This window comes from Equus quagga, chromosome 1 (genome assembly GCF_021613505.1).
Source record: "Equus quagga isolate Etosha38 chromosome 1, UCLA_HA_Equagga_1.0, whole genome shotgun sequence".
Taxonomy (NCBI): domain Eukaryota; kingdom Metazoa; phylum Chordata; class Mammalia; order Perissodactyla; family Equidae; genus Equus; species Equus quagga.
The window spans coordinates 76,857,146-76,881,345 of record NC_060267.1 but is presented as its reverse complement, the minus strand read 5'-3'; the positions used below and the strand labels follow the sequence as shown (position 1 = coordinate 76,881,345).

The 24,200-nt window shown below is 59.3% G+C and overlaps 2 protein-coding genes across 9 annotated transcripts in view; both read left to right on the top strand.

Annotated features, from left to right (window-relative positions):
- The window catches only part of WHRN (whirlin), an 85,439-nt gene extending 79,188 nt beyond the window's left edge, over positions 1–6,251 (top strand). For 3 of the 5 annotated variants that reach the window (XM_046646103.1, XM_046646084.1, XM_046646066.1), the window contains 5 exons: positions 593–664; positions 1,932–2,472; positions 4,301–4,482; positions 4,989–5,111; positions 5,392–6,251. In XM_046646103.1, coding sequence (XP_046502059.1) covers positions 593–664; positions 1,932–2,472; positions 4,301–4,482; positions 4,989–5,111; positions 5,392–5,574 — 1,101 coding nt within the window. In that variant the 3' untranslated portion in view covers positions 5,575–6,251. The remainder of the gene's footprint in view (positions 1–592; positions 665–1,931; positions 2,473–4,300; positions 4,483–4,988; positions 5,112–5,391) is intronic. The other 2 variants (XM_046646094.1, XM_046646075.1) reach the window with 1 other exon arrangement.
- A 10,316-nt stretch (positions 6,252–16,567) lies between these two features.
- AKNA (AT-hook transcription factor) overlaps positions 16,568–24,200 on the top strand; it is a 47,939-nt gene continuing 40,306 nt past the window's right edge. For 2 of the 4 annotated variants that reach the window (XM_046685903.1, XM_046685873.1), the window contains exon 1: positions 19,897–20,052. The gene's annotated coding sequence lies outside the window, so the exon portion shown is untranslated. Of the gene's footprint in view, positions 17,274–19,896; positions 20,053–23,061; positions 23,355–24,200 lie in introns of those variants that run through there. The other 2 variants (XM_046685883.1, XM_046685893.1) reach the window with 2 other exon arrangements.

The window sequence follows — 24,200 nt, the reverse complement described above, 5'->3', positions numbered from 1 at the left end:
CTGCTCAGCCTCTGGGGGACGGCCTGGAGGTAGCCTTAGGGCAGGTCAGCATCCCTTGAGGGAGCACTGGGCTGCTCCTGGTGCCTTAGGGCAGAAGGGAAGAAATGGGGGTTTTTGCAAAATAGGGTCCATTTAAACCCTAACCACCCCCTCCCCCATTCAAACCATTGACATTAAAAGGAGGAGGCACTTTCCCATCCTCTCGTGGGCATCTCGCCATCTCCACACTCCCTGGGCTCCTGTCTGAGCGGCAGAGGGAGGACCCCTGGGTCCTGGAGGCCGTGAGCGTGTCCCACTCGGGGTTCCGGCCGAGCTTCAGGAATCCCCGGACACGGCCGGAGCCACCCCAGCATCTCCAGGTCGCTCAGCGGACGCCTGGAAGGTCTCAAAGAAAAGTCGATTTCCAAACGCCGGGCAGGAAGGTTGACATTAACTTTAGCGAGCAGCGTCTGTTCCGATGGAGTGGGCGCGTCGGGAGAAACAGGCCTCGCGAAGGTGTCCCGGGGGCCGTGGATTTTGGTGTCCTAGAGAGCAAACTGGCTTTTCCCTCTCGGTTTGTACCTGCTCACGTGGCTTTCTTCCCCGTTTCTAGAACACTCTGGACCTGGAGGAAACTGGCGAGGCCGTCCAGGGCCATAGGAACGCCCTCCCGGACGTCTCCCTGGTAAGACCCTCTCTGGGATTTCACTGTGTTTGGCCCCCCCGGCCCTGGGGGCTGGCCCCTGGGACAGAGGCCCTCCGCCTGCGCCCACGTGTGTCCCTCGGCCATCTCCAGCAGGGCCCGGGGTGGCTCTCCGCTGGTTCATGGGATCTTAGGCAGATCTGCGGGCTGCTGGGCTCTTGGCTGCGTTGCTGTGACTTTTGATTTGCTGTCTGAACGTTCTGGTAGCAAGTACCGCAGCAAGGAGGGTGTGCAGAGAACTCCCCCCGAGGGGCCGCACGTCCGCGCTGGAGATCGAAGTTAAACGTGACCTCTTCACACCCGGGCGGCTCACACACCTCAGCAGCCTGGGCAGTGTTCCTCTGTGATTCTGACCCAAATAACTCTTCAGTGGCCTGGGCTCTGGAGCTAGATGGCCTAGGTTCAAATCCCACCTCTGCTGCAGACTGTGTGGCTTTGGGCAAGTTTCTTAACCTCTCTGTGCCTTGATTTTCCCATCTGTAAAATGTGGATAATGATGGTGTCCCTACCCCAAACGTTTGTGGCAAGGGAGTAAATTAGTTAATTGAAGGAAGGCATTTGGGGCAGTGCCCACGCAGCCATCCGAGCTGTGCAAGTGTTGGGTGTTGGCACGGGCAGAGAGGAAATAGTAAGGATGGGTCCATAGCTGCCGCTCACCAAGCGCCTGCTGGGTCGCAGGCATCTTGCTAGCACGTTATATACTTGGCCCCTCACATCCGCACAACCCTGCTGGGCAGGCACGTTTTCGCCCATTGCCCAGAGGCCCACTCAGAGAGGTACAGCGCCTTGCCCAGGGCCACACAGCACCCCAGCCCATGTGTCCGTCCATCTTCTATCCATTCTCTCCCCCTCCAGTCCTGTCATCACACCGCCTGTCTCTAGTAGCCACGATAATCCCCTAAAAAGAAAAGAAAAAGAAAAGCCAAAGAAGTGCCTTTTTGGTTTTTCCATCCTTTGCATCCTGCGTCTGATTAAGTTTAGTCCCCTGTGACGAGCCCTGGCCGATGCCGGGAACTTCAATTCCCTAAGGAGACGATGCCATCCCCCGAGACGCCGGTGCTTATCAGCTGCCGAGACACCGGGAGAAGTTTTCCACTCGGGTGTTGCATTATTCAGAGCAGCGTGGCCCAGAGCCGAGGAGAGGAGAGCGGGGACAGAATTCCAGCCGGGCCGGGCCCACTTGCCCGCCTCGCCTCTTCCAGCCGCCATGGGCTCCGACTCCTTCTACTCCTGTTGGGTCTTTTGGCAGGATGATGTCCGGTCCACCTCCGAGGGGCTGCCTGGCTGCAGGCCGCCGCCTCCCCCGCCCCCTCTGGGCCGAGGCCACGACCACCGCCCGCCGGCCCAGCCGAGGACACCGGGGAGAGAGGACCTGCAGCCGCTTTCCTCTGCGTCCTCCCACTCGGGCATCGTCTTCTCAGCTCCGCGGACCCACAGCCCGCCAGCGGGCACCGCGCTGGCCTCAGAGGCCTCCCCAGCACAGGACTCGCCCTCCTCCCCCATCTACGCCTCCGTGTCCCCTGCCAAGCCCGGCTCCAGGGGGCCACTGGACGCCCACCTGGCCCTGGTCAACCAGCACCCCATCGGCCCCTTCCCGAGAGTCCAGTCCCCCCCACACCTGAAAGGCGCCCCCACAGAGGCCGTGCTGGCGGGGGCCTGCCTTCCGCCAACCTCACCCTCCGGCCGGCCCGACCCGACGGGCACCAACCAGCACTTTGTCCTGGTGGAGGTGCACCGGCCGGACAGCGAGCCCGACGTGAACGAAGTCAGGGCGCTGCCCCAGACGCGCGGTGAGTGCCCGCAGGCCCGGGCTGGCTCGGGGTGCCGCATGCGATCTGGGGGGCTCCACGTCCCCTCAGGGTTGATCTGCCTGTCGACACGGTGAAGGTGGGACCAGCTGCTCCCCCAGTGAGGGCCTTCCAGCCCCGGCCTGCCCTGCCCAGGGTCGGTGGCCTGGGGACAGCGTCTTGCACCCGCCCGGATTGAGGGGTTTTGGGGTCGGAGATGCGAGTGTAAGTCTGATTCTGCCGTCTCCCAGCTGTGTGACCGTGACAAGCTGCTGTGCTTTCCCATCGGGAAACGGAGATGACAGAATGGCCCGCCGGGTCCCTCTGCGAGTCGGGCTCCTCCTCCAGCGCCCCCAGACCTGGGCCCCCTGCTTTCACCTACCCGTCTCCCCACTAAGTCTGAGCTCGCTGGGGGCAGCGGTGGCTTCTGTGATCTGTGTCCCCCGGGCCTGGCACGGAGCGGGTGCGGGGGCAAGGTGGGGGCTGACGTTGCCGTCTCTGGACCCCTGGGGTCTCGGGGCGTCAGGGTCAGAGTGCAGGCTGGACCTTCCAGATGCCCAGGAGGCCAGTGGAGGCTGCGGCCCCTGAGTTGCCAGAGGTCATCCGGCTGCGGGGGGCCAGGGAAGGGTCCAGCTGGGTTTCCGCCCCTCCCTCCGCAGGCTCCCATCTCCCTCCTGTTAGCCAGACAGGGACATTTTCTTGGGTTCTGCTGCCATCTTGTGGCTGCAGGGGGGCATGGGCCGCCACGGCCAGGGAAGGTGGCCGGCCAGGCCAGAGGACGTTTCCTGAGCGCCCGCTGGGTGTCGAGCGGTGGACAGACTAGGATGCAGAAGGCAGGCTGCCTGCTCGGGAGCGAGGGAAGGCAGCTGAGGGGAGAGCAGGCAGGATGTGGGCGAGAAACCCGAGCCGTGGCAGAGGCATCGCTCCTGCCCCTCGGCCTGGCACTGGGCCGGCACAGGACACTAAAAGCCACCCAGTGGCCTGCCCTCCGTCTGCCTTGCCTGTGGACTAGCCCGTCTGGTGCTCCCAGCAGCACCCGGGAGGCTGGTGCTGTTATCATCCCCATCTTACAGAGGAAGAAACTGAGGCAGAGAAAGTAACTGGAGCCAGGCCGTCTAGCACAAGTCTGTTCTCTTGACTGCTTCGTGCTGTACGTTGTGTCTTTTAGTCTTTTTGATAACCCCGGTGGTAGGCATCACTGCTCCTGTGTTAGAACAAGAACACAGAGGCTCAGAGACACTGTGTAACTCGCCTAGGATTGCACAGCTGGTCAGCGGGGATTCAAATCCCACTTGCCAGACTCTAGAGTGTCTCAAACTCTGGGGCCGAGCCCTAACCCACAGCAAAGCAGCTCAGGTTTGCCGGGTGAACCAGAGGCCCTGAGCCCCCAGTTGGGGTCTCGAAGGGGTACAGACTGGGCGTGGCAGACCTTCCATTTTTTTTTCCTCAAGAAGCTTGACATTTAAGTTTTATGTGAAATCTCCTAATTTGAACAGGTTGGCTCATCATTAAAAATCGAGAATATTGAGTTTAAAAACAAGCAGCCCATCTCTGTGGGTTGGGTTTGCTTCCTGGCCTCTGTTTTAATCATTACACCAGGTGCAGTCAAGGCAGACAGCCTGGAAGTGGCGGCCTTGGGGCCAGGCCCAGTTAGAAGAGCAGATCTCCATAGGTGGAATGGTTATGGGGAGTCCCCTGCCCTCTACCCCCCCGTCTCTGCCCTGGGGAGTCCCCCCAGCCTTCCCGCCTGCAGCTCCATCACCTCCTCCAGGAAGCCCTCCCTGCCCCCAGCCATGTAACCACTGCCCTCGTCCCTGTTCCCCGCTCCCAGCAGCCTCCACGCTCTCCCAGCTCTCGGACAGTGGGCAGACCCTTAGCGAGGACAGTGGTGTGGATGCCGGCGAGGCAGAGGCCAGCGGCCCAGGCCGAGGCAGGCAGATGGCATCCACCAAGAGCAGGAGTGGCAAGGAGCCACCTGGGAGCGAGAGGACCACAGAGGGGGCCACCAAACCGGTGAGTGTGGAGGAGGGCCCCGGGTGAAGAACAGGAGGTCCCCAGCAGGGGCAGCCTGACAAGGGGCACAGGGGAGGGTGGGAGCCCCATCCCTGGAGGGATGAGCGTACCCGGATGAGATGCTAGGTTAGGAGTCTGGAGGCCCAGGGTAAGTCCTCCCTGACCCCTGATGCTGACAAGCCGGGCTTGATGCTGACAAGCCAGGCGCTGAAGGTCGGTCTCCAGGATCTTGAAGCTTAGCTCTGACGTGCCTGGTGGCTGAGGGTCAGGCCTGGATTCAAGTTCCAGCGCCACTGCCAGGCAGCCTTGGGCCAGCGCTCCACGTCCCGAGCCTCAGGGCCTTCTGTAGCATTCACATTGCTGAGAATACTAAGTGCTGAGCTACACTCTGGCATCCCCGAGGGTCCCAGCCCTGGCGGATGCTGAGCTCTCTCGACCCGGAGGGCCTGGCCTGGCCTGTCCACCAAGAAGGCCTCGGTCACTGGTCTCCTTCCTCACACGTGCAGCCTGGACTCCTGGAGCCGACGTCCACCCTGGTCCGTGTGAAGAAAAGCGCCGCCACCCTGGGCATCGCCATCGAGGGTGGCGCCAACACCCGCCAGCCCCTGCCGAGGATCGTCACCATTCAGGTACATCCTCAGGGCCCACCTGGCCACCTCCCCTTACCCTGGGAGGCCCCTCTCTCAGCGTCCCCAGGCTTTTGCCACCCCCAGAGGTGACCCAGGGCAGACCCAGGCTCATCCTACCTCTGCTCTCACTGAGCCTCAGTTTCCCCAGTCAGGGCAGTGGACACCCGGACTGTAGCTGTCTCGGTGGCCCCGTTGGGCCTGACCCCGGGGGAGGCAGAGCCAGGCCAGCCTAGCCCTCAGGCGCCCCCTGTGCCCCCTTCCCTGTCTCTCGCCCCTGCAGCGAGGTGGCTCGGCCCACAACTGTGGGCAGCTGAAGGTGGGCCACGTGATCCTGGAAGTGAATGGGGTGACGCTTCGGGGCAAGGAGCACCGGGAGGCCGCGCGCCTCATTGCGGAGGCCTTCAAGACCAAGGACCGTGACTACATCGACTTTCTGGTCACCGAGTTCAATGTGATGCTCTAGGGCCCGAGGCCCGCGGGCTCCCACGGCAGCCCGGCCCCTGGCCCCGGTCCCTCCTCCCGGCACATCAAGCTCCATGAGGGCCCGGGGCTGCATGGCCAGGGTGGCAGGAAGACATCCCCCCAACTCCTTCTGGGCCCGCTGGACCAGGAGAACCGGGAGACGAGAGCGGGGCAGGCAGATGAGGTCAGGTCGGGCACTGGGGCCGTGCCCGGTACACAGCAGGTGCTCCATACAAGCGTGGGGTTCCAGACGGGGAGAAGGGTGGGGACAGGTGGGGCACCTGTGTCCTGACACGTCCACCGGAGGCGTGCCAGGGCCTGTTACTCCGGGTTGGATGTGGGGCTGCTGCCCCCCGGCCAGCCAGGACCCGGTCCATCCCAGATGCTGGAGCCTTTGTCTGGAGGGAGTCACGCGAGAATTCGTGCACACAGCCCCCAGCGGGGGGCATCTTGCAGGACCGTTAGTGCCACAAATAAGCACCGAGCACCCCCCGTTCACACCCCTACTCCTCCCAGCTCCTCATCCCCCGTGGTATTTATTATTTATTTCCCTCTCCACCCCCCTGGGGACCCCAGCTTCCCACTGCACCCCCAGCCTACCCCAGAGGCCTTGCAGGTGACCGGCGGCGTCAGTGTATTTATATACAGAGCTTATGACTTTAATTTTTCAATAAAGAGATCCAAACAAGTTTAGGGTCCAACGTGCTGTGTGGCCTGCCTGTGTGGCTGGGGTTTTGATCGCTCCACGTGGAGAGGGAGTGGGTAGGACAGGGAGGAGGCACAGAGCCCCACACCGCCACGCTTTCCCCTTGCCCCCATGCACGGCTCAATCTGGACCCACAGCGGGTGGCGGGGCACCTGAGCATCTTGGAGCACCTTACTTGAAGGCGGTGGACAGAGAATACCTGTAGATTAAGATGCACAGGCGTGTTATGGGGCCGAATGCATCGTGTGCGAGGATGTTTCAACACGGACAGGTGGCCCATCTTAGGGCAGGTCCCAGGGTCTGACTCTGAGATTGTTACTGGACACAAACACAGATTCTTTACCTGCCACACAAGAGGCGCCAAATAAAACAGGAACGCCAGGCCTACGGCAAGGAAAGGGTTTTATTTTAGGTGACATCAGCCGGGAGACGGGACTGAGCCCTCAAATTCCTCTCGTCTCCCCAAAGCATGGGAGGCAAGGGTTTTAAAGGTTGTGAGGATTGCGGCTTCTTGTAGGGGTGGGGAGCCTGTGGCCTTGCTGGTTGGTGCTTTCCTACTGGCCTGCGTTTGGCCTTGTGAGGCTGCTTGCAGGAGCGGGGGATGGCAAGATAAGGGAATCTGTGGGTGGATATCCTTGGTTGTCTGCCTCCATGGTGGATGTTGGATTCTGGTGCCAGGAAGCTGAGGAGTAGGCAGGGAAAGTGGATGGGTGCTTTTGGTTTTAACCCCATATGAGCTGGGTTTGATGCAGGGGAACTGGTATCAGGGCCAGCATCAAGATGAGGATCTGTATGCAACTGATCCACTAAGGAACGGGCAGCGGGGAGGCCAGGAAAGGAGCAGGGGATCAGGAGGGAAGCCAGGCAGGGTGGGACTTCAGGCAAAATCCTGGGAGGGCAGGGCAGCTGCAGCCCCATCCCACGGGGGACGCGGGAGTGTGACTTGGGCCTAGAGGGGGGACTCAGGTGCAGGGGCCAAGGCTTCCATGCTGTCAGTCTGTGGATGAGGCCTGGGGGACGGCGGAGAGGCAGTAAATGCCACTCACTTCCCACCCTCTACCCGTGCAGGCCGAGCTGTTCCAGGAGCCAGGGCGGTGGGTGGTAGAAGCAAAAACACAGAGAAAGGGGCAAGGAGGGAGAGGGGCAAGCAGGGAGAAGGGCAAGCAGGGCTCTGCCACACAGCCCCAGCACCAGCCCGGGGCCCGTTTCCTCCATCCCCAGGGTTTCTGTGGGGCAAGAGAGTTTGAGAAGTCCTGCTCTGTCCAGCCCTGTGCCCAGGGGTCTGCCAGAAGTGGGCTGGGGGCAGTTGATTCCACAGCCTTGCCCCAGATCTTGCTCTCAGCTGCCCCTGTCCCCTCCCCAGCCCAAGGAGACCACCTGAGGCCGGAGCCCTGGATTCCACTTGACCTCCAAAGCAGCCGGTATCCCTGAGGGCTCCACCCCTCCCAGGGGACTCCATATGCCCCTTCCCAGTCCTAATAGCCCTGCAGGGACTAACCGTGACCTGGCCACAGGAGCCCCAGCTCTCCCAGCATCAGACCCCAAATCCTGTGTGGTCATAGGCAGGTGATTTCATCCTGAGCCCAGTTCCCCATCTGGAAAATGGGTGTGGTAGGCTGAGTAATGGCCCCCAAAGATAGCCAGATTCCTGGAAGGTGTGAATGTTACCTTATACGGCAAAGGGACTTCACAGAAATGATTAAGGCAGTTAGGCGGGGAGCTTATCCTGCATTGTCTGAGTGGGCCCCATGCAATCATAAGGGCCCTGGGAAGAGGGGGCCAGAGGGAGATCTGACACAGAAGAGGAGAAGGTGCCGTGATGCTGGGAGCCGAGTCTGAAGACGGAGGAAGGGACCACAAGCCCAGGAATACAGCCAGCCACTAAAAAAGCTGGAAACGGCTAGGAAATGGATGCTCCTTCAGAGCCCGCAGCGGGAACCTAGCCTGCTGGCACCTTGATTTTAGTCTGTTGTCCCTGACTTTGGACCTCTGACCTCTTTTTGTAAGAGAACGAATTAGCGTTGTTTTAAGCTGTGAACTGGCGGCAATTTGTGACAGCAGCCACGAGAAGCGAATACCACGGGGAAGCTGCCCCTGATGGAGGTTGGGATGCTGTGTGTGGGCCACGCACCAGCTCAGAGTCAGCCCCAGGGGATGACGGCATTCGGGACGAGGGTGAACAAAGAAATGCCACCCCTTTTCCAGGCCCGAGTCCTTGTGCCTCGGTTCTGAACCGAGAGGTTTTCATCTATCACTGGCTCACTGTGAATTTCAGGCCAGTGACTGCCCTGCTCTGTGAACTCTGGGTAGGTCGGGATGGCCTGTGCCTTGAACCGGCTGTTTCCCCACCCGGTCCAACCCCAGGGGACAGAGAGCCCCCCACAGCTGCTGCCCACGGTCCCAGGTTTGTACTCTGAAAAAAGTAAGAGTTTCTGAAACTGTTGCCTCTGAAATTCCTGGGGCCGCCTCCAGGGCCGGGGCCCATTGGGTGCGAGGGCCCCCCTCCCAGTGGGATTTTAGACCTAAAAAAATTCCTTTGCAAGGGGGCTTAGAAAGGTCAAGTGGCTTGGCCAAAGTTGCATCGTTAGCGAGTGGTAGAGGACGAATTTGGACCCACGGCTGCCTGAGGTCCACAACATGCAGCCAGGGACAAGCACGTGTCCTGTTGTCTTGTGAAAGGACCCGATGCTATGGGCTAAGGCAGCTTTGAATATTGGGGGAGGGAGGCGTACCCGAGGTCCACCTGGCCACGAGAACCTGTGGCCCTGACATCTTTACTCATGTTGCCAGAACTTGGGGGAGAGGTAAGGCTAGAGTCCCAGGGTCAGCTGCTAGATGAAGGACGAGGCGAGGGGAGAGTGAGTTTTTGCCTTGAGCCGGGGTCTGCCCAAGCAGGGGCCCAGTTGGCCTTCAAGTCACCTGAAGCCCTCTCTGCTTGCCCAGAGTAGCCCGATGTGGGGAGCACAAGGACAGAGAAGGCACAGCTCAAAGAGTCCCCACCACAGAGTGTGACACCTGGGATCAATTCCACCTCCACTACTTCCTGGCTGTGTGATCTTGGGAAAGTCATTTAACCACTCTGAGCCTCGATTTCCTCATCTTTAAATGGGGAGCATAATGCTTACCTAACTTGAAAATCGTTGTCAGGATTAGCTAAAATGTTTGGCCCCGGCACACAGTAGGCCTTTAGTGAACAGAAGCTGCTAGGATGGTTTCCATGAGATATGTGTGTACATGGTCACGGACAACCTGGGGAACTGAGAAGAGCTTTTCTAAGAGGAAAGAGAACAGGGCTGCAGCACAGTTGCACGTGGGACCTCAGGCAAGTCACTCCTGTCCCGGGGGCCTATTACCATACCCTCGCTGTGAAAGAGGATTGGTGGAGGAGCTCTCTAGATTAGCGCCATTGATTGATTTTTGATAGGCCTGGGTCTCTGTTTTTAATTATTCCCATCAGCTACCCTGTGAGGCAGGAGTCAGGAGTTTGACGTTCAGTGGCCGCCAGTGGGAGAACTGGGACGAGAGCCTAGGCCAGTGTGACAGCTGACACCGCCACCTGGAAGGTGCGCTTTCCGGGGACAATGGGTGATTTCTGTCCTGCCTTCACGGAGGCACGTTGGGCCAGTTCTCGTGTCTCTGGGCCTGGGTTTCCCCGCATGTCTAATGGTGGTTTGGACTAAAATACACCTGGGGTGGGGGAAATGACAATACCCACCCGCCCCCTAGGAGAGGACTGAGCATAGCGAAGAGCTCGCATAAGTGTGCAAGAAAAGTTGATTATTACTACCGTCTCGAAGCGGTCCGTTTCAGCCACGAAAGTTTGTGATTCGTGGCTCGCTGCGGCTCCGTGCGACCTTGCACAAGGTCTTCGCTCGCTCCGGGCCTCGGTGTCCCGTCTGCAGCCGGGCGGGTCCCGGGCGGGGCACGCACCCTCCCGGATCTGGGCGATTTCCAGTCCCGGAGCCACAGCCCAGTCCTTGGGGGCGGGCCCCAGGCAGCCGTCTCTCTACGATTGGTGGATCCTCCCGAGGCCACGCCTCCAGGGGGGCCGCGCCCCGCCCGTCATAGGCCGGCCTCGGGGATTATGCAAAACGTCGCCGCCCCGCCCCGCGCCCCGATTGGCGGCCTTTGTTTGCCGCTCAACTCCAGGAACCAGCGGCGCGCGGCGGGCGGCCGGCCGGCAGGTGAGCGGCGGGAGGGGTCCGGCGGGGCCCGGGCGGGCGCCGGCCCCGGGCGGGGTCTCAGTTTCTCCGTCGGGGGAATGGGGAGGGAGCGTGGACGGCGCCGGCGGGCTCCGATCCGCGGCCACGGCGCCGCTGTCGGGCTCTCCCACGTGGGCACCCCACGCGCGCGGGAAGGAGACGGATGGCCGCTCCGGGAATGGGAGGGGGCCCCGGACGGGCGATCCGGGTCCGAGTCCGACCCTGCCGACCGCGGGGGAGCCGCAGTCTCCACCCTCCGACCTCAGTCTCCGCCTCCGCACGATGGGGGCGTTGGCTGCGTCTCTCCGGCTGGGGCTGGTCGCAGGGAGGGCGCAGGGAGGGGAGGGGTCCCCAGGGAATCCGGGGGTGGTCCTTGGCGGGGCCTCGGGCTGTGTTTGGGCGGAGGTGTGGCCCGGGTAGCTGTGGTTACCCGGGAGGTGGGACTTCTCGGTCCTGCGATTTGCGTGAGGCTTGCTCACCCGGCAACAACCCGCGCAGTCTGACAACTCGAGCCGCGCGCCCTCCCGGGACGCCTAACGCAAGTTTCTTTTCCTCTTTTTTGCAGGGGGAGGGAGGGAGAGCGAGGCCCAGCGGGAGGGTGGGCAGCCCGACAGCGGGAGGAACTGGAACGGACTGCAGAAATCGGGCCAGCCTCTCTTGGTACACAGCTGGAGAGACTGAGGCCCAGAGAGGGGGCGCGGCTTGCCCAAGGGCGCACAGCAGGCCAGGCGCAGAGCTGGCTTCTCCCCAGGGTGATGGGGCTGGCGGCGGCAGAGCCAGAGCCTGTTGCCGTGCGACCCTGGACGGGACTTTTCCCTGCTCCTTTCCCTGGTTTTTGTTGAAAGTCATGACAGGTTGGAGCAGATCATTACCTAGTTTCAAAACCTTCTGCTTCTGGGTGAGAAAGTTGGAGAGGAAGGTTGCTGATAACAAAGCGGAGCTATTTGGGTGCTGAGGAGAGAAACTGAGACAGGCTGCGTGAAAAGAGACATTGTCCCTGTACTCTAGAACAGAACGAGAAGAAATGGCCCAAACTGAAGCACGAAGGACTGAGGTTAGATACGTACAGGGACTTCCCAAGAGCCTCCTCTTTAGTTGGTGCGTTTTATTTTTTTGGCTGTTGGTTTCGTTTTTGTCAAGCAAACAGGATTTCTGCCCAGCCTTCTGAACGGTCTAAGTGTGGCTTGGGGGATGGAGCCCATGGTGTTTTGGGGACGATTTGGGTTTCTTCCCAGCAGCGATCCTGGCTTTTCCGCAGGAGGGAGAAGGTCCCTTGTGGGGCCCCTGCCTCCCGGAGGCCAGCGGTTAGCGTTGGAAACATGTGATTTGGGCTGATTGTTGCAAGGGGATTTCATCAGCTCCCACCGGCCTGCAGGGCTGCCGGGCGACGGGGTTGGGGTTTCCAGAGAGACCGGAGCCGCCCGGCCCCGCGGCCGTCATGCTGAGCGGGTGGTTTGGGGACAGCGCGCACGGACGGAGCCGTTTACCCCGTGAGCGAGGAAAGAGCATCTTTCTAAGGCAGCCAGCTGCGTCCCCAGCACGGTCCCAGGTCCTCTTCTGTTTCCCCAGGCCCTTGACGTGGGGCAGATCTGAGGTCGGGAGTCAGAGTCTGTGGTTCAAATCCCCAGCCCGGCTTGGGCTCTGAGCGCCTCAGTTTCCCCCTCCGTAAAATGGGAGTGGGAATGCCCGCCTCAGTGCCACCGTAAGGCTCAAGGGAGGTGGCATCCTGGAAAGCTTTGCTCCACCCACATTCTAAGTTTGGAGATGAGGAGGCTGAGGCCCCAGGAGTTTACTGCAAGGAGTGAGGGCTGAGAGGGCAGGAGCTGTTGTCTGTTTTATCCCCGGCCCCCAGCCCTACACATGGTGTCCCATACACTGTTGTGGATTGCCTCAGTTATATCACTTAGTGTTCACATTGTTGCCATGGATGGGTGCTGTTGTCCTCCTTTTACAAATGAGAAGCCTGAGGCTCAGAGAGGTTAAGTCATTCATCTGCGGTCACACAGCTCTTTGGGTTTTGTTGGTCCTTACTGGGGGATGTTACAGGAGTGTGTCATCTAATGAGAGCTGACTATGTGCCTCTCTTCCCCCTGCTTGCTCAGTGGTACCATGTTGGTGGCTTGAAATTGGCCATAGTAAGGGTGTTTATACTATGGAAATCAGTAAATGCCACATCAGGACTTTTTCTTTTCTTTTCTTTTCTTTTTTTAAGAGAGTTGCATGTGAAGGGTGTTGGGGGATGGAAGGCGGGCCTTGCTCTGCATGGCAGCTAGGAGTTGAGGGTTCCTGGTGGTGCGGGAAGCCCCAAGAGAGCCAGGCCACGAGGCCCACGCCCCGTGGCAGCTCCCTGAAGTGTGGGATTTGGGAAGGAAGCCTTTATGAGAGGTGGCTGCTCGTCTGTGATGCCAGCAGCACATCTCTGTGACTTGGGGACAGGTTAGCAGAGACCTGAATTTCAGGTCAAAACGTGTGGCCTCTAACCTGAGGGTGACAGCCGTGGACGGTCTTTAAGCAGAATGATGCTCTAAGAAGATTTACCGGGCAGCATGTGCCGAGGGATTGGAGGCTGAGTCGGGGGTGGGCCGAGAGAAGAGGCGCTGCTTGGCCGGAGGAGCCCCGAGGAGGCTGACAGCGCCGCCCCCCCCCCCCCCCCCCCCCGTGCTCAACTGGGCGAACGCCTTGTCCCGTGACTTCACTCTGAGAGGAGGGTATCAGAGATGCGTGGAAACACGTCTACGGTCAGAGCTGCAGGAGTTGGACCCAGGCCTTTCTGCCCCCAAACCCTCGAAGTGTTACTTCCTCGGTGCCTCCTCCACCCCAGCCCACAGTCCCTTCTTGGCTCTGATCTTCCTTGCCAGGCGTCAGCCGAACTCCAGCTCGGGTGCTGAGAGACCCACTGCTCCCAGGGCGGCCCACACCGGCCCCGAGAGCCTGGTCAGCATTCTCCCCTTCGCCCCTCCTGCTGAGCCTCTTGTGGGGGAAGAGCCGGCAATCAAAGCCAGAGTGGGATGCTCAGCTGTCAGTCTTCTCCGAGTCATGGGACCACAGCCAAGGACCAAGGACCAGGAGGGGCCTTGGGGTCCAGGAGGCTGCACTCAGCCCCCCTAAGTCAGGGATTCCTTTGGAGGGTAATGCTTTACTTGTGGGTGCAGACTTTAACTGTGCCCCTCATGTGCTCTGTGACTTTGAGCGAGTTGTGTAACCTCTCTGGGCCTTTCCTTGTCTGTTAAACGCCTGATGACAAGGCTCCCATCAGACAGCACACACTGTGCCCTGAAGTGTTAAATGGCTGAGGCGGGGGGCTGATTGCTTCTTTCCTTTTTGTGATTTTCACACATTCCTACATGGCGCATCGTGGCTATATGTGCAAGAAAGAATGCACAGTATCAGAGTTTAAAAAGAGAAAGACGTGGGATGGGAGTTGTCACAGAATGTCACCGAATGTCACCAGATGTCAGAGCTGCAAAGAGTTTCACAGAGCCAGGCCACCATTCCCAACTTTCATGGGCGGGAGACTGACAAGGGGTGTGCCCCAGGCCTCAGAAGAATGGAGCACTTCACAGATGTGCTCAGTGATGGCTTACGTTTGTTTGGGGTTTTTTTGTTTTTTTTTTTAAGATTTTATTTTTTTCCTTTTTCTCCCCAAAGCCCCCCAGTACATAGTTGTATATTCTTCGTTGTGGGTCCTTCTAGTTGTGGCATGTGGGACTCTCCTCAGCGTGGTTTGATGAGCAGTGCCATGTCCGCACCCAGGATTCGAACCAATGAAACACTGGGCCGCCTGCAGCGGAGCGCGCGAACTTAACCACTCGGCCATGGGGCCAGCCCCTGTTTTGTTTTTTTAAGAATAGTAAATATTGGGGCTGGCCCGTTGGCGCAGAGGTTAAGTGCGCACATTCTGCTTCGGTGGCCTGGGGTTCACTGGTTTGGATCCCGGGTGTGGACATGGCACCGCTTGGCAAGCCATGCTGGGGCAGGCGTCCCACATATAAAGTAGAGTAAGATGGGCACGGATGTTAGCTCAGGGCCAGTCTTCCTCAGCAAAAAGAGGAGGATTGGTGACAGGTGTTAGCTCAGGGCTAATCTTCCTCAAAAAAAAAGAATAGTAAATATTTGTTTTACTCTTATTTTTAAAGCAACTCTTAGTTTTAGCAAATACACGTAAGGATAAAGAATAAACTTGCCTATAGTTCTACCAGTGAGTGGTGATTATTGTAAATAGTTTGGAGCACCTTTGTCTCTCTTTTTCCCTTCCTCCCTCCCTCCCTCCCTCCTTTCCTTCCCTTCCTCCATATTTCACTGTTTTTTTCTTTAATGGACTCAAACTAGATCTATATTATATTATAACCGGCTTGTTCACATAACGTATCACAATTTTTTACATCACTTCATATTCTTCTACCGTTTGACTTTTAATAGCTGCCTGATCTTCCTTTGAGTGGAGTTATAATTTATTTCAACGATCCCCTGTTACTGGACAGCGAGGTTGTTTCCAGCCTTTTAACCCACTTCGAGGTTCAGTCGCAAAGTGGTTAAGATCGTACTGTCTGGATTCAGACAGCTCGGTTCAAACCCAGCCTCCCCTCCTGTGAAGCGGGCGTAACCGTTCTCCCCTCCTTGGGGTGGCATGAGGTTAAATAATTGCGTCCTCAGCCGCGGAAAGGCTGTGACATCGTAATGCTGTCAGCAATGCCTCCCTGGCACATGCACAGTTTTTTGTCTGCTGCTTTTCAAGGGGCGTGAATTTCAGTGTGTATGTGGGTGTGAGGTGGGTGTGTGCATACTTGGGTGTGTTTTGCTCCCGGTGGCCACACCTTCCTCGTAACCCACGATTCAGTTGGCTGAGGAAGGCCCGTTTCCTCCCCCCCTTAACTGTTCAGGGCAGGGACACAGTCTCTAGCTGGGCCAATGACCCCTGCAGGTAGTTGGGGGCCCCAGGGAAGAGGGTCCCAGTGTGATGGCACATTTTTCTCCACTTGGGGAGGCTGGCTGTCCCTTTTGGGTCCAGGACCCAAAGCTGGATCTGTGGCTGATACTGAGGAAGCTCCAGAGCCTTGAAGATTAAACTTGGTCCTGCAGGGAGCAGGCCATATGGGCGTTTCACGGATGTGGCCAGAGTCATTTGTGGGTGAGCTCTGTGCCAGCTGGGCACTGGGCCAGGACATAGGCATGCAGTCTCCTTTCTCATCCCAAGGAAACTGTAAAGTCAGTATTACCCCTCATTTTACAGATAAGGAATCTTGGGTTCAGAGAGGTTAAGCAACTTACCCAAGGCCACACAGCTTTCAAGAGAGAACCTGGAGGTCTCTGCCCATAAAGCCCATGTGCCTTCAATCCCTGCGGCCTGCAGCCTCCCATGTGCACGCGTTTCTGCTTCCGTGGGCAAGTGGAATCAAATGAACCCGGGAGACTGAGTGCTGGAAGGTCATTTCTGAGACCCCCAGAGAGAATCTCATTAAGCCCCAAGGTTACAAAGCTGAGAGGGGAAGATGCTTGTCCAGTGTCACTCAGGCTGGAACACGGGTCTCCACTTCCCAAGCCAGGCTTCCGCTGCTTCGTCTCGGTCCCCTCTGAGACCCTCACCATCTCCTCCGCCCCTCTGGATTTTAACTGCGGGGGTAAATGCAGCCACCTGGGCAGCAGGGAGTGGGTGACTTCGGGGTGGGGTTTCGTCTCTCTCCCAGGGCCAGGAGGTGTTGGGAGCTCAAGGAGGGCCGAGGACGGAATAACCTCACCTTCGGCCCCCAGGATCCTGAAGTTACCCGCCCCTGGTGCCCCCCAGGGTGGCTGAGAAGACTGATGGCCCCACAGTACCCCTGGGCATCTCAGGACCTTGTGTGCAGGAGTGACTGACTGTCCAGGGCTCGTCACGTCAACCAGTGATGGCCTTCCGGTCCTGGGCCATGTCCGGGGCGGCACTGGAGGCTTCAAGACAGACAGACTCACCTGCAGTGTGGTCGCCGTGCCGGCACCTAGCGCGGCTCAGGAGTGACTGTGGAGGGAGGGAGGACGGAGGGGTGGCGGGGCGGGGGGCAGTGGGACAGCGGGTGGCGTTAGAGCATTGTGACCCAGGGGCCAGAGGGGACAAATGGCCAAAGGCTCGATGGGCTCCTGTGGTCAGCACGGCAGGATGATGAACACACAGCCGGACGTGGGCAAGATTCTGGTCAAAAAGTACTCAGGCCTCCTAATGGGGCCCAAGGTGTTTTGTTTGTTTGTTTTTCCTGGGTGACCGGGCACAATCGCTTCCCCATCTCTGAGTCTCAGTTTCCCCACCTCTACGATGGCCTCCCCCACCTGTCCTGCCTGCTTCCCAAGGCTGGTCTTAAGCACTGAGGGCTTGAAGGATGAGAGAGTGCTTTAGAAAACCAGCAGGCTCTGTGTGGGGCCAGAGCCTCTTATCAAGTTAGAACCCGGGTCTCATCCCGCCAGGGTAGCAGCGCTCTCCCGCGGGCTGTGACAGTGCGAGCACCCGAGCGTGGTCCTTCAGAGTCAGTCTTTGTGGATTTGAATGTCTGCCGGCACTCGCTGGCTCCGTGACCGTGGGCGAGTTGCTTGGCCTCTCGGGGACTCAGTTTACCGGCCTGTAAAACGGGGACGTCACACCGGCCACACTGGGTAGTTGTGAGGGCCGAAGCCGGGCTAGGCTCGGGCTGGATTCCGTAGATCACACAGCGTTTGTTTGCAGTGCCCTGACTGCAGGTCAGGACTTGTGCTGCATGGGCACTGCCATCACCAGCGCTTCCCAGAACCCCGTCGTCAGGGAGCCAGACCTGCCGCTACCTCCACATGGTGAGTCCCCGGGGAGGGCCCCCCCCCCCCCCCCAGCGCCCAGGGCTGAGAGCTACAGGTCGCCTGGAGTTAACAGGGAGAAGAAGAGTGGGGTTGGGCGATGAGGAGAGCACCGTGCGTTTGTCCCAGGAATGGCACGGAGCCCGTGTGGCCAAGGGAGGGTGGAGGGGGACCGGTGGAGGGAGAGGAGGCAGGGTGGCTGCCAGGGGACGGAGTCCCTGCGTCTTTCTCCGCGATGGGCAGCTCTCCGAGTGTTGCAGGCACGGAGCGGCTGGGTCTGGACGCTGTTGTCTCGGGAAGACGCCTTTGGTGAGTGAGAGGAACAGATGGAGGAATGCAAGAGCTGTCCGGGAAGGGCACTTGCAGGAGGGCTCGTAGGGGCGCGGAGATGGGCAGACCCTGCTGAGCTTGAGGAAATAAACTCAGTCGGAGTTGCCGATGTCTGGTGAGGGGCTGTCAGGGAGAGGCAAGTGTCCAGGATGACAGTCGGTCTGGCTTGTGCACCTGGGAGCGTCCGGGGAGAGATGGGCGTGGAGGGCCCCGTTTCGGACGTGTAGCTTCAGTTAAGTAGAATTCGGCCTGTGGGTGGAGATGGTACCTGGAGGAGGCACCGCACGGGCAAAGGCAGGGAGGAGGGGCTTGAGGCTCGGCGGTGGCGAGGAGATGGAACAGAGTGTGCCGCACAGAAGGCTGTTTTCCGGGGGGTTCGGAGCCGCCCTGAGATGAGTTTGGGGTTATCCAGGGGCCAGGGGGCGTGCCTGGCAGCCACCTGGTGTTGATGGCAGTCCTGCCTGGGTTATTGGCCAGGGAGGGAGGGCAAGTGAGTGACGGGTGTCAGGGGAGCCCGCCCTTCGCACAATGGCCCACAGGGTTGCCGGAGCTGGCAGGGAGGGGCCTCATTAGGATTTGGCTCTGCTCCACGTGGGGCTGGGGGCTGTGGGTACAAGGCAGGGAAGGGGGTGGGGGGGTGACTGTTGGAGGAGGGTGCCTGGTTCTGGCCCTGGCTCTGCCAGGTCGTCACGGGTGGACCTCGGGGAAGTCCATTCATTCATCCCTTCATTCATTCATATCCCAGGCCCCTGCTCTGCCCTCTGCAGGGTTGGGCTGCTTGAATCCGGGCAGCAGCCCTGTGGGCTGGCTACTCTCCTGATCCCCATTTCCCAGATGGAGAAACTGAGGCTCAGAAAGGTGGAGCCTGAAAGGTCACAGAAGCAGCAGGAGGCGGGGCGGGATTGGAGCCCAGCTCTGCACTGACTCTCAGATCCCCTTTTCTCTCCACGCTGGTGGTTCCCAGACCTGGCTGTGCAGGTGGATCACCTGGAGGGCTTTGGGGGTGACACAGAGGCCACAGTTTTTTCCTTTTTCTTTTTGTTTCCTGAACCGGAATCCCTGGCTCCTGGGCGGGGCCAGAGTGGGGAGCCACTTACGGGGCCTGGAGCCCAAGCTGCTCCCCCCGCCCCACGCCCCCCATCTCCGGCTTGGCTCGCTGGCTCTGGGCACACAGCTTCGCTGTTCCCCAGCTGGAAAGCCCTTCCAGAATACTCTGCCGCCAGCCCTTCTTGTGGCCCGCTCCTGCCCCTCTCGTCCTTCGGGTCCGTTGCTCAAATGTCACCTTCCTACAGAGACCTTCTTGGCTGTCCCCACACCCTCCTCCCCACCCCGTTACTCTCTGACCTGGGGGTTCTCCACCAGGGCCTCCTGTCCCAGTCCCCTTGGACACTTTAAATTCGCCGATGACCAGAGACTGATTCTGTGGGCCTGGGTGAACCCCGGGCATCAGGATTACCAAGAGCAGCCGGCTGTGGATCCCGACGCCGTCGCCCCCTCCCCATCTTGTTCACAGCTCTCTCTGTGTCTGTTTGTTGTCTGTGTCTCTGCTAGAGTGGAGCCAGGGCTTAGTCTGTCTTGTGCCATATTCCCAGCACCTTGAAAAGCACCCGGCACACAGTAGGAGCTCAGTAAGTACCCGTCGAATGAGAAACAGGACGAGGGGGGCTTGGGAAAAGGCAGCTTACCCTCTGATGAGTCCTGGGAACAACAGGGAACATTTGCCTGATCAGCCAGTTCCACACTCCATGCTGCCGGGGAAATCCCACAGTAGCTGCAGGCCCAGCTTGGGGCGAGGACAGTGGGTGGGATGGCAGGAGTCATTGCAGCCTCCCTGAGATGTTGGGTCACACATGGGACAGAGCGTCAGGGCTGGAAGGTTGCCAAACAAGCATCCAGTCTGAGCTTGGAGGCCTCGTGAGGAAGGGAATCTTGGCCAAGCTCACACCCTACAGGACAAGGGTTGTAGAAAAAACTCCCAGAGGGTTGAAACTGCTAGAGGCCTCTTTTCAGGCTCAGCATGCTGTGTGACCTTGGCCTCGCCTCTGACCTTCTCTGGGCTTCAGTCCGCCCAAGCTGTATTTTGGCTGAGATGGTCCCCATCCTGCGAAGTTTCCACAAGTCCTTCCTGGGCCTCCCCGAAGCCCTGCAAGGGGTAAAGCTCCTCCCGCTCGCTCGCACTCTGCGCAGACAAACCCCCTCCTTCTGACAAACACTTGTAGGAAATCAGGCTGGGCGCTTCCTGCCAGGCGAGGCGGCCGCAGCCGCAGCTGGGGTGGGGGGCGGAGGCAGGGAGCGATGCTCGGCTGTGAGCTGCTGCTCCGGCTGGCAGAGCAGCCTGGAGGCGGGCCAGCGCGCCATGGAGGCAGGGGGCTCCCCAGGTTTGGAACAAAGACCTCACACGTGGGTCCCCTGAGCTGGGGCCGCGGGATGGTGGTGGAGCCCGAGAGAGGTAGGGAGCTGAGGAGGGCGGGTAGGCCATTCCCTCTGGACGGGCCAGTCACAGACTTTGGGACAGTCCGGGGCGGCTGGACCAGCCCAGCCAGGAAGTTGCAGCTACGACAGCGACAGCTGCGTTACTTCTCTCCCAGAGGAGGGGCACCCGGCGCCCGGGGCCGGGGGCATTTTGGGGGGGTTTTGTCAAGTCTCGGGATGCTGGGTTCCGCTCCGAGCTCTGATTCTGATTCTGTGTGAACTTGGTTGAGCGGTGGTCCCTCTCTGTGCCTGGGGCGTCCTCAGCTGCACATGCGGAGTTCGTCCCACAGCTGCTAAGGGGCCCCAGATGTGATGCCCGATGAGGAGCAGGCAGCAAGGGGTCCCCCCACTAGAGAATGGCCCCCTCTGCCACTAAGGGCAAGGAGCGGAGCCAGGGAGGGTCCGGCAGATGCAGCCCAGCTCTTCCGGCTGGCGGGACTGGAGTCCGCAGTAGCCCGGGCATCTTTCCTCTCTCTCCTCGGCCTCTGCTGCTGGAGGGAGCTGGGGGCAGGCGGGGGTACGTGCAGGGGGGCGGTGGCTGGAGGACTCGTTTCTGCACAGCTGGCGGGGACCCCTGAGAACACAGGTCTGTGCTCAGCAGCTGTCCAGGGAGGGCAGCCGAGTTCGGAGGAGCCGGGCCACTTGATATGGGGGCTGTCTTCCTTCCCCTTCCTCTTGCCCCACCCCCAAGTCTGATGGACTTGGTTTCAGAAGCACAGCACCCTGGGGCCACACTTCCTGGCTCGAGGTCCTATGAGAGCCGACCGCTCCTCTGTGGCTCAGTTTCTGCATCTGGGAGATGTCAGGGTCCGGGTGGGAGCAGCGGGGGTGCCTGGACAGCCCTCGCTGGATGGGAAGGGGCTTCAGAAGGCATGGGGAGGCAGCGCCGGGCTGCATGGCGGCAGTTGGCAGAGGAGAAACCAGGAGATAGAGCCATAAAGGGAAGGGTCCTCAGGCTTGGAGCCGCCGAGGGGGCAGAGAAGCCCTGTGGGGGTGGCCGACCCGCTCGGGAACTGGAGAGAGAGACCACAGGGGTCTCACAGACCCCAAGAGAGAGCCGGGGCAGGGCTGGCGCCGTTGGAGGGGGGAGACTACAAAAGGAGAGGGGAGTGGTTGATGCCTCCTTGTGGCGCCGGTCGCTCCACGGCTGGCAGGGGACCCGGACCCCCACAGCCCAGCCTTTGAGGGGACTCAGTGCTAACGGGACTCTCCTGGGCTCAGCCCCCAGTTCACGCAGCTGGAGGCTGGAGCCAACCCACTGCCCTAAGGAAGGCTGGCTGGAGCAACCCTGCCTTTGCCTGCCATTCGAGGACCCCTACCCGGAGCTGTCAAGTTCTGTTCATGCTCTCAGACCTCTGTGCCTTTGCCTATGCTGTTCCCTCTGCCGGGAATGCCCAACTCCATTCTTCTCCCCCAAATCCCCTTTGTCTCTCAACCCCGACTTAATGCTTCCTTCTTTAATGCCTCTGCTGGAAGGGACCCCCCATTTGAAGTTTTGGAACACTTTTCCTCTTTTCTGTATTCCTTGTATCTCGTGTGGTGCTGGCGCACAGTCCGAGGTTCTTAAAGTTAATTTGCGCCCACCGGGTGCTCAATACTATCTTTGTTACTCTGAAATGGGACCTCAGGGAGGAGGAAGGGGGTTCACGGATCTGAGGCTGTTCCCCCCGGGAGCCGATGAGTCAGCAGGAATCTCAAAGTTCGTTTAGCCCGTCCCCTAGCCCCCAGCCCACCCGAACAGGGCGATATCGCCTTGCGGTCACAAGAGCAGGTGGCATTTCTCCGTTTCACAGTGACGAAAACGTAAGCACAGCAGTTCACTGTGGAGTAGCAGCACCAGGCCCAGAACCTGGTCTCCGGTCGCCCGGCCTGCTTCTCTTTCACAGCAGCCAACTGAGTGCCTGTCCTCGTCCCAGCCTGAGGTTGCCATGTGGTTGGCACTCATGTGTGTTTGTTGACTGACTAGCTGACTGACCGGCCCCAGGCTCCGTGGCATCGAGGGCCGTGTCTTGCATGGAAGACAGAGTCCTCACTCAGGAGAGGCTCACAGGTTTTGGGGCCTGGGGAGCATGTGTAAAAGTCCAGCTAGGGACCACAACTGCCTCTGACATCAGGCTTCCCCTGGTCACAGTGAGATTTCTGTGACGACTGAGTCATCCCAGGAGACAGGATGTTCCTCTTTGTGCGCCCGGAGGCCTCTGTGATTGGGCAGGCTGCTCTGTGGCTTGGCTAGAAAAAAGCCCTTGAAAAAGTCAAAAAACCACACAACTCCCCCGGCCCCTTGTTTGGCGGAAGTTTCGGAACGAGAAAAGCAACGGGTCTTAGCGCCTCTCGTACCTGCCGTGGTGGCAGGAGCAGAGAGGCCTCACGGGCAAAGGGCGGGCCTTGCCTGGGGCTATGATGGAAAATGCAGACTCCTGAGCCCTCCCCCAGGGCCACTTTGGGTCAGCCTAAGCATCTGCATTCTCAGAGGATTCATAAGAACACTGGAGCTTAAGGCCCACCAGCAGGGACTCCCAAGACGGGCACAGGCCCCCTAGAGAGTGTAGGAAACAAGGATTAGAATTTCTCTTTAAAATATTTATTTTCTATCACATCTTTTAAAAAACCCATTTTTGGATATATTTTTTCTAATGCACATAATGTGTTATGCGAATACGTGTATATAAAGTTAAAAGAAACGTATATTGGGTGTGCCAGCAAATATATTTTGGCTAACGAGTTGTGTGATTTAAAAAAATTTTTTTTTGGAGAGCACCAGGCCAAAGTTGACAGTTCCGAGTCATGCTCCGTCACCAAAGGGTGATCTCGGCCCGGTCACTCTGCCACCCTGACCTTCAGGGTCCTCATCTGAGAAACAGTCCTCTGGCGACCTGCTCACCTGTTCGGGGTGAGGGCAGAGGGAGAATAAGTGGGTACGGCCTCCAGACACAGCCCACAGGTGGGGGTCGTGGGGGGCTCCCAGGGGGACCTGGAGGAAATTCTGGGTGCCGGGGGAGAGGACAGAGGCCCTGTCCAAGGAGATGGGGGGACTGTTTCCCTGTCTGTCCCCCACCCTGGGGCACTCAGCGCTTCCCTGGCTGCGAGTTCCCTGGGGAACCTTCTGTCCAGAAATAGTTGCCTGCTGACTTTTCTCAATGTGCAAATCGAGGCTTTGACCCTGACGCAAGTGCTCACGAGGCCACAGGGATGCACACAGATGCATCTGTTCCCGAGGCCTGGGGTTACCCTCCCTTGTCTCTGGCCCCTGGAGGAAAGAGCCGCGACCTGGGCCGCCAGGTGACTTTCCACCCAGCTTGTCCTGACCCCCGTGGGGCTTCGTGCCTGCCACAGGGGAGGCTCTTGGGGGGGGGGGGGGGTGGGCCACAGCGGGAGGGGGGGACAGGAGGAGGCGGGAGGAGATTCGAGGGAGAGGAGGGCCCTTCCGCTGCCACAGGTCCCTCTGTGCCCAGGCTCGCCGCGTCTGGTTCACTCTCCTGAGCAACCGGAGAGACACGTCTAAGCTGGACCTCGACGTGCTCTCTCCGGCCTGGGATGCGCTTCCAACACCTGAACAGAACCCGGGGGGGCACCCGGGTCGGGCCACCACCTCCCCTTGCCCGCACTGTCTCTGCCAAGGTGCCCAGCCCCTGCCCTGTACCATCGCCATCCATAAACCACTTCTAGGGTGCACCCCCCCCCCCAGGCCTTTGTGCTCGCTGGTCCCCCTGCTGGAATATGCTCTTTTTTTTTATTGATATGAACTTCACTTAACATAAAATTAACCATTTTAGAGTGAACAGAGCTCAGCGGCATTTCGTCTGTTTAGAATGTTGTGTATCCACCACCTCTGTCTAGTTCCGAAACATTTTCATCACCCCAGAGAGAAACCTGTGCCCGCTCAGCAGTCACTCCCCATTCCCGCCTCCCTCAGCTCCTGGGAACCGCCAGTCTGCTTTCTCTCTGTGGATTTACCTATTTGGGTTATTTCATATAAAAGGAATCAAACTGTTTGTGACCTTTTGTGACTGGCATCTTTCACTTACCATAATGTTTTTGAGATTCACCCTTGTCAGGGGCGGGGGTCGGCCCTCCATTCCTTTTTCATGGCCGAGTAATATTCCACATGTGTGTATACCACAAATT